The sequence below is a fragment of the Panthera leo genome, chromosome E2 (genome assembly GCF_018350215.1).
Source record: "Panthera leo isolate Ple1 chromosome E2, P.leo_Ple1_pat1.1, whole genome shotgun sequence".
Taxonomy (NCBI): domain Eukaryota; kingdom Metazoa; phylum Chordata; class Mammalia; order Carnivora; family Felidae; genus Panthera; species Panthera leo.
The window spans coordinates 61258632-61271410 of record NC_056693.1 but is presented as its reverse complement, the minus strand read 5'-3'; the positions used below and the strand labels follow the sequence as shown (position 1 = coordinate 61271410).

The following is a 12779-nucleotide window of genomic DNA, read 5'->3' as shown; positions in this document are numbered from 1 at the left end:
AGCTGAAGTCACCTTAACCACCTGAGCTACCCAGGTGCCCCTGGCATTATTTTTTTTTTAATTTTTTTTTAACGTTTTTATTTATTTTTGAGACAGAGAGAGACAGAGCATGAACGGGGGAGGGGCAGAGAGAGAGGGAGACACAGAATCAGAAGCAGGCTCCAGGCTCTGAGCCATCAGCGCAGAGCCCGACGCGGGGCTCGAACTCAAGGGACCACGAGATCCTGACCTGAGCCGAAGTTGGACGCCCAACCGACTGAGCCACCCAGGCGCCCCCTGGCATTATTTTTTAAAAAGCTCTTCAGGGAATTAAAATGTGCAGGCAAGATTGAGAACCACAGAGGTCTAATGCAGGAGCAAGACGATGTGGTGTGAGTTTGTTAGAAGAGAATACAGGCAGCCTTGAGTGTGGGGGTGGCACTGTACTAAATTCTTACGTCCTGGGAGGTGGGTATCCCCACCTTTTAGAGGTAAAGAAACTGGGATTCAGAGAACGACTGGCCCAGGTAGAACCTGGATTTGCTGCAGGTTGGTGGGTCTAGAGTTCAAATGAGGAAGGACCAAGAAAGGGAGGCCGGAACGGGGTGGGTCATGCCCTCTCGGATCCCCATCTCTTGACGGGTGAGCTGCACGCATCTTGCCTCCCTCATAAGACTGCGTGTTCCTCTCTCAGATTGGGAATTGAGTCTCCAGAGACACACAGAGGAAGACAGCACTGGAGGGCACATGGCTGCTCTCTCAAGCCTGCCCCATGCCCCTCCTCCTCCATCCACTCCCCTGGAGTACCCTAGAACTTACCCTCCTTCCCTCCCATAATTCCCTCCCATAATCACCTCCCATAATCCCACTATTAAAGGGTTATGCCCAGCACAGGTGGACCCTCCAGGACACCACTCTCTCGCCCATTCGGATTGTCCAGGGCCGGGCTAGTTATTAGATTTTTTGTCACCCCTGAAGTGATGTGACCAATTTATACAGGTTTTTTGCCCCGCCTGTGGATGGAAACTTAGGGAGTCTCAACCTGCAGGAGCTTTCTCCTTTGCCTTCCACAGGAGTGCGGCCAGGTGACACTGAGATGGCAACATCAGGCCCAGCTTGAGTGGTGCCCTCCCTGAACGTACGTTTCTGCCTGTGCTACCAAAGGCGTGGTCCTCAGTAAGGAATTAGGTTGTGACCAGTTCTAGAGAAAGCGACCTGTGTTGGTCACAGTCTGACTTAGGTGTCTCGGCGGGCTGACGGCACCGTGTTCAGGGCCTGGGGTCCCCAGGCGGCGAGCCCTGCACTAGCTCCATTCTGACTTCACCTTCAAGCTTGCCATTCAGCCCCACTGTCCCAAGACGGGTTTTTATTCCAAATAGTCCAGACATAGGTTAGAACTCTGGTTTCCCCTACCGGGAATGTGTGTCTGCACCTGTCCCCTGGCCCGTTTCCTCAGCTGTGGAATTAGAACAATGAGGACCGTGTTCACCTCCCAGGAGCGTCTCCCCATGGAGGGTGCTGCACAAATGTCAGCTTTCCCATTGCTGGCTGTGTGACCATGGGCAATTCTTTACCTTTCTGTGCCTGTTTTTTTTTTTTTTTTTTTTAATGTTTATTCATTTTTGAGAGACACACACACAGTGAGAGTGGGGGAGGCACAGAGAGAGGGAGACACAGGGTCCGAAGCAGGCTCCAGGCTCTGAGCTGTCAGCACAGAACCTGATGTAGGGCTCGAACCCACAAACATCATGACCCGAGCCAAAGTCGGGCGCACAACTGACTGAGACAGCCAGGTGCCCCTCTGTGCCTGCTTTCTTATGTTTAAATGGGAATAATAATACTCCCTGCCCATGAAGTACCTAGAACAAGTGTTGAGAGCTAGCTGTTTTTACTGGCTGTTGTAATTTAGTGTCATAGAATGTTCTGGACCCCAGCTGACGAAGTACCCTCCCCTGTAGGCCCATCTGTCACAAGTCCTGTGCCTCAGGGCCTCCTCTGGGCCAGTGTGGCAAACATTAGAGCCTGGCATTGGATAGGCCTGAATTGAGATCCCAAGTGAGCTGTGTATCTTTGGCAAATTCCTTCCTCCGTCTGGAGCCTTGGTTTCCTTATCTGGAAGGTAGGATGACAACAGAAACCCCCCCCACCCCTACTTCCTCCCCCCACCCCACCAGATGCATGAGGCAGGCAGAGCACACAGGTGCAAACCTAAAGGAATCATGTGCCCAGAGAACAGGAGTAGCCATCTGGGGATGAGGCCACAGGGTCTCCCAGGCCGGCAGGTGCAAACCTAAAGGAATCATGTGCCCAGAGAACAGGAGTAGCCATCTGGGGATGAGGCCACAGGGTCTCCCAGGCCGGCAGGTTACAGGCCTCAGGCTGAGCCGAATGCAGCCCTGCTGGCCAGAGGACCAAGACGCCAGATCGTGAAGCTGGGCATCACGGGTAGGAGGGGCCTGAGCACCCCCATCTCATGCTGGGCATCCTGAGACGCCCGTGTGTGCCCAGTGCGCACCAGAGGGCGGGCTGTCCCTCAGAGCCCAGCTTCCGCCCTTGGAGAATGTGCCCACCACTGTGGCTCAATAGTCCTCACTCCACACCCCGGACAGAAGACTGTGAGACCACCTTTATTAGGCCAAGAATGGCCTCGTGTACAAATTTACAGAGTTCCTCCCTGTACCGGGACCCCCAGCATCGCCAGGGCCCTGGAACCAGCACCATCTCTGGACCTCTGAGTCTGTGCGGATGGCAACACCAGCCATGTGGCATACTGGCTGGGGCGTGGATGCTGGGCAGGGAGCAAGGAGTGAGCTTGGCCTTGGGCCTTCCAAGTGGAAGGGCGTGACACCCACCAGGAGAAGATCAGCCCACTCACGGTCTTCCCCAGTGGCCTCTGCTGCCCGGGTTCCTGCTCAGAGTGCAGAGGCCAGCAGGATGCTCCCGTCTACCCGGGAACCACGGTGTCCTGTCCCAACCTGGACATCTACCCAGGGAGGGGAAGCTGCCGTGTTCTCATCCTTGGGATGGAGGAAAGAACAAAAACGGGGGTGGGGGTCTCTCCAGAGCCCCATCATCTGGAATCCACTGTTGTATCTCCAACATGCCCTTCCCGAGTGAGAAAACCCACTCCCATCCCACCCAAGGTCTCCCAACAGGAAACAGCCTCCCCCAGGGAGGGTCCTGCAGTGAGCCTGACCCCAAATACACTCTAGGGCCAGGACAGATGTATATAAATATATAGGCTGTGTGTATATATCGTATAAATGTATCTATATATGTATATATGTACATGCACACGTAGGAGGGCAGGCCAGCAGCTGTGCCTCAGGATAGGGAGTTTCTCAGCCAGGTCCAGGACTAGCCTGGCTCCTCCTCAGAGGTCTGGCCACCTTGAAAAGCCTCTGGCTAGATGTCGCAGGAAGGCCGAGAGCCATCACTTGAAGTTGAGAGTCCAGGTGTTAGGGATGTACAGGGACTGGGTCTGGCGGGTGCGGCGAGGCGTGGCGTTGAGGGCATCCACACTCTTGCGGCTGGAGCGCACTACGTCTGCCACGAAGCTGGTGCAGTCACTGCAGACGTCCTTGAGGACAGAGCCGTGGGTGTAGATGTGTGGGAATGCCTCCTCCACACTCGGCCACTGGGGCCCCTGCAGGGATCTGGAGCAGGACGGAGCCATCAGGGAAGTCTCCCTCTGGTTCCTTTCTCCATGTCCACAGCCTACCCCCCGACCCCCCCCCCCCCCGCATCCTTCCCACCCACCCCCCGCCCCCAGCAAAAGCTCTTCCTCAAGAGGATCTGACCACCCGGTTCAGTTTCCAGCTCACACTACTTAGCCCCCAGAGCTCTCTGAGACATCCCTTTCTGGACAAGTGCCTTGGATTTCTGTGTCCTGGCAGTGTCCCAGCAAACCACCCCACCCACCCCAGCTCCTGTATTACTCTCGATGCCTGATCACCACAGTGACCTCAGCAAAGGGCAAAGGAACGCACTGGAAGGCATCTCTTCTCTGGGTCGGCGTGGTTCTGGTAGCTGACACCCTCCGAGGACTCTCAAAGCCCAGCGTGTAGACAGGAATGTGTGCAAACTTCTTAGAAGGCATCTTCATCTACAACACAGAGGGAGATGTGGACAAGGCTACCCCAACAGAGATGGCGAGGAGCACAGGCGTGCACGCGGGCGCGCATGCACACACGAACAGCTGCCTGCTCTGGGCCTGTGGGGCGGCAGGGGAGTGTCTGCAGGGTGCCGTGGTGACCGTGTGCGCTCTCTGGATGCCCACCCCATGCCGGCCACCTGAAGGCATGTGTCTCCTCACTTGTTCCCCACACCCAACCACACGCTGCTCATCCAGACAGGCGTACCCAGAGGGCCCGCCAGCATGCCCTGCATGCAGTAGATACTTGATGAGTTGGAGGTTGCCCAGTGCTGAAACCGCAAAACGCAAAGGGTTTGAAAACTGGTGGTAAAACCCTTTTCCAGCAAGCCATGGTTTCTAGGCGGAGGTGTGGTGGGGTGACAGAGTTCGAAGTGTGACTACCCTTCTACGTTTGCACACCTCCATATACGCAGACGTGCCCAGACTGCTACAAAGAACCTTTCCAGAAACACTCAGGGAAGATGTAACGTCAGAAGGTAAGAGTCCAGGGGCACCTCGGTGGCTCAGTTAAGCATCCGACTTCGGCTCAGGTCCTGATTTCTCGGTTCATGAGCTCAAGCCCCATGTCAGGCTCTGTGCTGACGGCTCAGAACCTGGAGCCTCCTTCAGATTCTGCGTCTCCCTCTCTCTCTGTCCCTCCCCTGCTTGCTCTGTCTCTCTCAAAAATAAATAAACATTAAACTTTTTAAAAATAAAAGAAGGTAGGAGTCTTAGAGGGAAAATGAAGGGTTTTTCTTGGCAGTAGCCTGCTCACATGGAATGTTAAAAAAAAACAACAACACCTACAAGGGTCTTTAAAAACTACAGTCTTGGAAACTGTAGGGATGGGTCTTGTGTGGAGGAAGGAGACAGACAAAGTGACTGGTGCACGTCTGACCGGCCAACAGGAGACAGCAGAGCCTCTGTCCCCCGGCTCTGCCCTCCTGGACAAGCCAAGTCAACCACAGGACACCTCAGATACCTGGGGCCTCGCTCAGACCCCAGACGATCCTCACCTTTATGCTGCAGGAAGTGCAGACAGCCCTGGAGGGAAAGAAGAGGGACGCGGGGTCAGCAGTGAAGAAGCCACAGAGAGACCATTCCCACCAGGCAAACTGCCCGCCCTTCTGCTAGAGACCAGTTACCTCAGTGCTTTACCCCCCAAATCTTTTCTTTTTACTTAGGCTGCATCCAAAATATTTCTGCCCCTCACAGCTGGCTTTTTCTCTGAAACATTTCGGTCTGGAGCTTTCTCACGCCCTCTGCACTTGCATGTGCCTGACGCCTCCTGCCACAGAGGCACCATCTGAGCCAGAGGTGCCCCGAGCAGTCAGTATTAAGCAGTGATTGACATCTTTTGAATCCCCACTGCTGTCTTAAAACACAAATGCCTTCCTGTACAAATTCAGACACTAGAGAGAGCCGTGACTGCAAATCATAAAGCCCACCCTCAGTGGCAGACCCTGGTGACGCGTTTCCCCTTCTCTAGATCTAAGTATGACGGACAAAGATACACGCTTAAAATAAAACAAAAATAAATGAAGTGGGGTGTTATGCATACTATTCTATAAAGATACACCTGGGGTTCTTCTCTGCATTAGGACAGATGGTCCAAGTTCATTTTTTAATTTTTTTTAACGTTTTTTATTTATTTTTGAGACAGAGAGAGACAGAACATGAACGGGGGAGGGGCAGAGAGAGAGGGAGACACAGAATCGGAAGCAGGCTCCAGGCTCCGAGCCATCAGCCCAGAGCCCGATGTGGGGCTCGAACTCACGGACTGCGAGATCGTGACCTGAGCTGAAGTCGGACGCTTAACCGACTGCGCCACCCAGGCGCCCCTCAAGTTCATTTTTTTAAAGCAAGGGACTGTGCTGTCTTACATAGATGTCTCATAATGGTTTTGCCACCAAGAAAACTCTAGGTTAATTATATTTGATTTCACTGCGGTCAGGAAACTTACTTTCCATGACTTGAATCCTTCCACGTTTTTGAGACTTGTTTTCTGACCCAGAATATGGTGTATTTTGGTAAATATCCCTCGTGCACATAAGAAGCATGTACACTCTGCTGTGGTTGGCAGAGTGCTCTATGGATAGCAGATCAGGTTGGTTGTCAGTGTCATTCAAATCTTCTTAGTTTTTTTCTGTTTACAAGTCCTACCAATTATTGAGAGAAGGCTATCGAAATCTCTCACTTTAAGTGTGGATTTATCTATTTTGCCTTGCAACTTTATCAGATATTTACTGCATGTATTTTGAATCTCTGGTTAGGTATATGAAATGTTCAGAAGGGTTATTTCCTCCCTCTGTCGTTAGGAAAGGGACTCCTTTATCTCCAGTAATGTTTTTTGCCATCTACTTTGATATTAATGTCATCTTTCTTTTGACTGGTATTGGCATGGCATATCTTTCTCCATTCTTCTCCTAACCAACTTTTGCCTTTTTATTTAAAGTACATGTCTTAGGGGCGCCTGGGTGGCTCAGTCCGTTAAGCGTTGTACTTCGGCTCTGGTCATGATCTCACGGTTCGTGAGTTTGAGCCCTGAGTCGGACTCTGTGCTGACAGCTTGGAGCTTGGAACCTGCTTCGGATCCTGTGTCTCCCTCTCTCTCTCCCCCTCTCCTGCTCACACTCTGTCTCTCAAAAATAAATAAACATTAAAAAAAAATTTTTTTATAAATAAAAAAGTAAAGTACATGTCTTAGGTGCCTGGGTGGCTCAGTTGTTAAGCATCTGACCTTGGCTCAGGTCATGATCTCAGGGTTTGTGTGTTTGAGTCCCACATTGGGTGAGCTTGAGCCCCACTTCTCTCTCTCTCTCTCTCTCTCTCTCTCTTTCTCTCTCTGCCACCTCCCTCCCTCCTCCACCCTCTGCCCCTCCTAGGATTCTCTCTCTGCCCCTCACTCATCTGCGCATAAATACATACATACATGAATATGTAAATACACACATACATCCATAAAGAAGTACATACATACATACATAAAGCGCATGTTTGCAGGCAGCAGTCTTGCTTTCTTCACTCAATCTGGGACACGGCCTATTAGTCCAATTGTTTAGACCTTTCACAGTTAAGGTAATTATGGCACAGTGGAATTTAGGGCTGTTGTTTTGCTGTTTGTTTTCTTTTGGCCCTATTTGTTCTTTGTCCCCTTTTCCTTTCTGCCTCCTGTATTAATCGACTATTTTTTATGATTCCACGCTATTCCTCTGTTTTATTGTTTTAGTGGTTGCTTTCAGACTTACACTACACTCCTTAACTCTACCTTCAATAACATCTTACCACTTCACGTAGAGCACAAGAAGTCTCCTATAGCATACCTTTATCCCCTCCTTGGCCTTAATGCTATGGTTATGATACTTCTTACAGATGCAAGTCCTACAGTACCTTGCTGTTAATTTTTTGGCATGCCTGGTAATCATCGATTGGATACCAAGCACTGAATTTCACCCTGTTGGGTGCTAGATATTGATTTACCTTGTAAAAAGTTATAACAAAATACTCTTCTATGTCATCTTCGTACTTGCTGTTTCTGGTGCTCTCCCGCTCTTTCCATTTGCTATCATTTTCCTTCTATGTGAAGGACCTTGTTGAAAATTGTAGTGTGGGTCTACTGGTAAAGAATTCTTTTGGTTTTTGTATTTCTGGATATGTTTTTATTTGTGTCTTTGTTTTTGCTTGTTCGTTTGTTTTATTATTTTTTTTTTAAGTTTACTTATTTTTGAGACAGAGACAGAGCATGAGCAGGTGAGGGGCAAAGAGAGGGAGACACAGAATCGGAAGCAGGCTCCAGGCTCTGAGCCATCAGCACAGAGCCTGACCCAGGGCTCGAACCCAGGAACCGCGAGATCATGACCTGAGCTGAAATCAGATACCCAATCGACTGAGTCACCCAGGTGTCCCTGTTTTATTTGAGAAAGAGAGAGAGAGAGAGAGCGCACTTGTGTGCTGCAGAGAGAGGGAGAGGGAGAGAGAATCTCAAACAGGCTCCAGGCTGAGTGTGCTGGGTTCCATCTCACGACCTGAGCTAAAATGAAGAGTCAGACAACCACCTGAGCCACCCAGGTGTCCCTTGTGTTTATCTTTGAAGCATACTCTTTCTTGGTTTAGGGTTTTAGATTGACAGTTTTTCAGTCCATCAGAAACGCTGGTTTACTCTCCTCTTGCTCACGTTATCTCAGTGAGAAGTCTTTATTTGCTGGCTGATTTTAAGAAATTCTCTTTATTACTGGTTTTGATCAATTTGATTAATATATGGCTTGGTATGATTTTATTCATGTTTCTCATGCTTGGGATTAAGTTTCTTGTAAGTTTATATTTTTCATCAAATTTGGAAAACTTTTTAAGCTATTATTTCTTCAAATACTTTTTATGTCCCCCCCCCCCCCTTTTCTTTGGGGACTTTAATTACATCTATATTAGGCTTAACATTAACCCACAGGTCACTGAGACCATTTTCACTTTTTAAGTTATTTTTTCTCTGGAGCGCCTGGCTGGCTCAGTCGTTAAAGGATGGGACTCTTGATCTTGAGGTCGTGAGTTTGAGCCCCACGTTGGGTGTAGAGATTACTTAAATAAGTAAAACTTTTTAAACATTCTAAAAAAAAAATAACATTTTCTCTCAGTGTTTTCATTTTAGGTGGTTTCTATTGCTTGGTCTTTGAGTTCACTAATGTTTTCTTCTGCACATTCTTCTGGATGTTCAATCCAGTGTAATTCCAAACATTCATCCAAACATTCTAGTTCCAGGTCTAGAACTTTGTGTCTTTTTATCTTTCATGCCTCTAACTTTTTGAACATATGAAATAGTTTAGAACTTCAGAACTGCTAATTCGAATGTCTGTGTCAGTTCCGGGAGTCTTTCTTTTTTCTTTTCTTTCTTTCTTTTTTTTTTAAATAGTGAGAGAGTGAGCATATACGTGCATGTGAGCAAGGAAGGGAGGGGCAGCGGGGGAGAGAGAGAATCCCAACCAAGCTCCACACTCAGCACGGAGCCCAGTGCAGGGCTGGATCCCATAAACTGTGAGATCACAACCTGAGCTGAAATCAAGAGTCGGATGCTCAACCAACTGAGCCACCCAGGTGCCCCAGTTCTGGGCGATTTTGACTGATTTTTTTATCATGGGTCGTATTTTCTTGCTTCTTGACATGCCTGATAATCTTTGATTGGATGCTAGACATTTTCTCTTGCTGAGTGCTGGATAAGATAGTTAGGAATAGTTTGGTCCTTTCCAAACTATTTCCAAGTCTTGCTTTTATGAACTTTTAGGTCTGGAACAATGCTCAGTCTGGGGGCACTTATTGCCCACTAGTGGAACAAGACCTTCAATGGTTCGTGAATTACAACATTTCCACCATGGCTGGTGGGAACACACACTATTCCTAGTACTGTTCCTTGAAAGCTTTAGCACAGGGTCAGTACACTTTTTCTGTAAAGGGTCACAGAGCAAACATTTTGGATATGGCTAAATGAATAATAAACAAATGGGTGTGGCTTTGTTCCAATAAAACTTTATTCACAAGGCAAGTAGTAGGCCAGATTTGGCCTGGGGGCCGGAGTCTGCCAGTACCTGCTTCAGGATGATTCTTTCCCAGCCTTCAGGAGCTTCCTTTCCTTGTATGTGCTGATTGGTCCCCTACTGAACACTCCAGGACAATCTCCTGCAGGCCCGAGGCTTGCCCTGGGGACAGCTCTCCCCCGGCTGGAAATCTGCACTAAGACCTCTGGCTGCCTTGGTCCCTCTGGCTTCTCGGCTTTACTGCCTCCAGTCAAGGAGCTGAGTGGCCTCTGGGCTGTGACCTAGAAACTCCAGGCAATTGAGGCCATCCTTGGGCTCACCTGTCTCCTTCCTGCTGTTGCCCGATAGTCAATATCTTGAAAACCGTTGTTTCCTGTTCTTTGGGTTTTTTACTTTTTATGGGTATTTTTGGTTGTTTCAGGTGGAAGGTGCCTGTTCTGATGCCTGTTACCCTACCTTGGCTGAAAAGGGAAGCCCCTTAGCTATTAACATGAACTTAAAAATGAGAAATTAACGTTCTGTAGTTGCACTAGCCACAGTGCATGAAGAAACATCCCCACAATCACAGGAAATTCTACCGGACAGTGCTGGCTTAGAAACCTTACTGCTCCTCCCGTGTTACTCACAGCCAAGGTGCTTACACAGGCTTACCTCTTGCAAAAGAGACAGGTGGGTGGCCAGGAGAACAGCGGGAACTTGGCTCGGCAACAGCAACAAATCTGTAAGCAAAGGACCAGATGAGTTAGTCCTGCGTGGTGAGGGAGCAATCCAGGGTCCAGGCTGCCTGGCCCGCCCTCAACCCAGGGCTCCTGCCTGCTGAGGGAGCAGCTGGGTCCGGGCCACCTCACCTTCCCCTTCCTGAGACTGCTGACGAGCTCCTTGTTCTGCAGGAACTTCTCCATCTCAGCCTTGACCAGCACACGGCGCACATCCATCACTTCCTCCACGGTCAGAGCAAGGCTCTCCGCGGGGTGGCTGAACTCCTGGGGATAAAAGGGTCAATGGGTCAGTGCTCCTCAGGCCTTGAGGGACGAGGCCTTTCAGGAGTCTGTCCATAAGGGTCTCTCTTCTCTGAGGACTCTGGAATCTTCCTGGCCTCAGTCTACCCAAACCTAGCAACTTCCTAAAACACCCCAGCCTTCACCTCATCTACTGCCGGGACCCACACACGCTACTCCTGTCACCCGGCCCGCACCCAGCCTGCTGATGACCACATCCCTCTAGCATCCCCGCCTCTGTTCACGGTGCTCTCCAGACCAGAAACATCTGCCTCCCACCTCGTTCCCCACCTGCAAACACACACCACCACCGGTCGCAACCATCCAGAGGCCCCAGGCCCACCTCCTCTCCTTCTGAAGCCCTTCACCACAGAGCTCTCTCTCCCCTGGCGGCTGAAGGCCCTAGGCGCCTCCTGCATGCTGCCTGACTCGGTGCTCACCACCAAGCGTGCCCATCTGTAGGTGGTACGTGTCCCGCCTGCCACAGCCACCTACCCCTTTGGGCCACCGCAGTGACTGTGCCTCATTCTGCCCACCCTCCGGAGGGGTTGCTCAGCTCCTCTCCTATAAAGTGGGGTGTCTTCCAGCTTCATTGAGATAACACACAAAGTCCTTAGCGCCACGCCTGGCACCCCAAATTATTAGCTACGGAGATGAGGCATCATGAGGGGTGGCCCCCCACGAGGGGGCCACAGAGATGGGGGTTGGGATGCGTGGTTTGTTTCTTTCACATTGCTGGTGGATTATCCTATTTAGGGTTGCTCCTGTTGGGAGCGGAGACCAGCAGGTTGCTCATCAGATTGGCCATGAGTACGTGTTCAGGGCAGAGATGGGTGTGGAGGTTACATGAGGTCTGACAGCCAGACGTCTCAGAAAGCACTCCTGACATCTGTGCCAAGAAGACACTTAAGGGGGTGCCTGGGAGGCTCAGTCAATTAAGCGTCCGACTTTGGCTCAGGCCATGATCTCATGGTTCATGGGTTTGAGCCCCGCGTCAGGCTCTGTTGTCAGCAGGGAGCCCGCTTTGGATCCTCTGTCTCTCTCTCTCTCTCTCTCTCTCTCTCTCTCTCTGCCCCTCCTTCATGTACTCTCTCTCTCTCAAAAATAAATAAACATTTAAAAAAGTAAGAGTGGAGCACCTGGGTGGCTCAGTCGGTTGAGCATCCGACTTCAGCTCAGGTCATGATCTCACAGTCCGTGGGTTCGAGCCCCGCATCGGGCTCTGTGCTGACGGCTCAGAGCCTGGAGCCTGTTTCAGATTCTGTGTCTCCCTCTCTCTGCCCCTTCCCCGCTCATGCTCTGTCTCTCTCTGTCTCTCAAAAATGAATAAACGTTAAAAAATAAAAAAAGAGTTCACTTATGGGGGGTGCCTTGGTGGCTCAGTTAGTTAAATGTCCGACTCTTGGTTTCGGCTCAGGTCATGATCTCACGGTCCGTGGATTCAAGCTCCGTGTCAGGCTCCATGCTGACGACGTGGAGCCTGCTTGGGATTCTCTCTCCCTCTCTCTCTGCCCCTCCCTGCTTGTGATCTCTCTCTCTCTCTCTCTCTCTCTCAGAATAAAGAAATAAACTTAAAAAAAATACACTTATGGGACTTGCCATTTTAAAATGGGCCTCCCCACCCTGAATACTTAATTAAAGGAATACATACGTGTCCCCCAGTTCCTTGACTTCCCTTCAAGAAGTGGCCTTCCTCTTTCCCTGCCGCCCTGAGTGAAGCAGGGGCTTGAGTGCATCACGATTCAGCCCCACCCGTACCCACCGCCACGGCCGAGGGAGGCATCGCCGCTTTACAAGAGGGGGTGAAGACCGCCCTCACCCATGGCGGCCCAGCAAGTGGGCTCTGAGGAACTCAACCTAATTACTGGTGATGACGACAAGAAGCGAGGGGAGCGGGTCGGCCTCTGTAAAAGTGACAGGAAAAGCCCCGTACGGTGGTTGGTTGTAGTTGTGTGGTGGTTAAGGACTACGGCAAAGAGTCTCAGGCCAAGCAGGTCGTCAAGGGATGCTTCCAATGCAAGAAACGAGCAAGTAAAAAACCTGGTCCTTGTTCCTCCCACAAAAAAATAAAGAAAAGCGGGCCTTAATCCCCCTCCCCTGAGGATGTACTTAGCGACTCACTTCTAATGGACAGAGAAAGCCGGA

The 12779-nt window shown here is 50.4% G+C and overlaps 1 protein-coding gene across 7 annotated transcripts in view; it reads right to left on the bottom strand.

Moving 5' to 3' along the window:
- Positions 1-2591: 2591 nt before the first annotated feature.
- Positions 2592-12779, bottom strand: part of SPIRE2 (spire type actin nucleation factor 2) — a 36710-nt gene continuing 26522 nt past the window's right edge. For 5 of the 7 annotated variants that reach the window (XM_042919453.1, XM_042919450.1, XM_042919449.1 and 2 more), the window contains exons 11-15: positions 10485-10619; positions 10288-10355; positions 5131-5158; positions 3969-4084; positions 2592-3635 (exon numbers count right to left, since the gene is read on the bottom strand). In XM_042919453.1, the coding sequence (XP_042775387.1) occupies positions 3413-3635; positions 3969-4084; positions 5131-5158; positions 10288-10355; positions 10485-10619 (570 nt within the window). In that variant the 3' untranslated portion in view covers positions 2592-3412. Of the gene's footprint in view, positions 3636-3943; positions 4085-5130; positions 5159-9603; positions 9918-10287; positions 10356-10484; positions 10620-12779 lie in introns of those variants that run through there. The other 2 variants (XM_042919447.1, XM_042919452.1) reach the window with 2 other exon arrangements.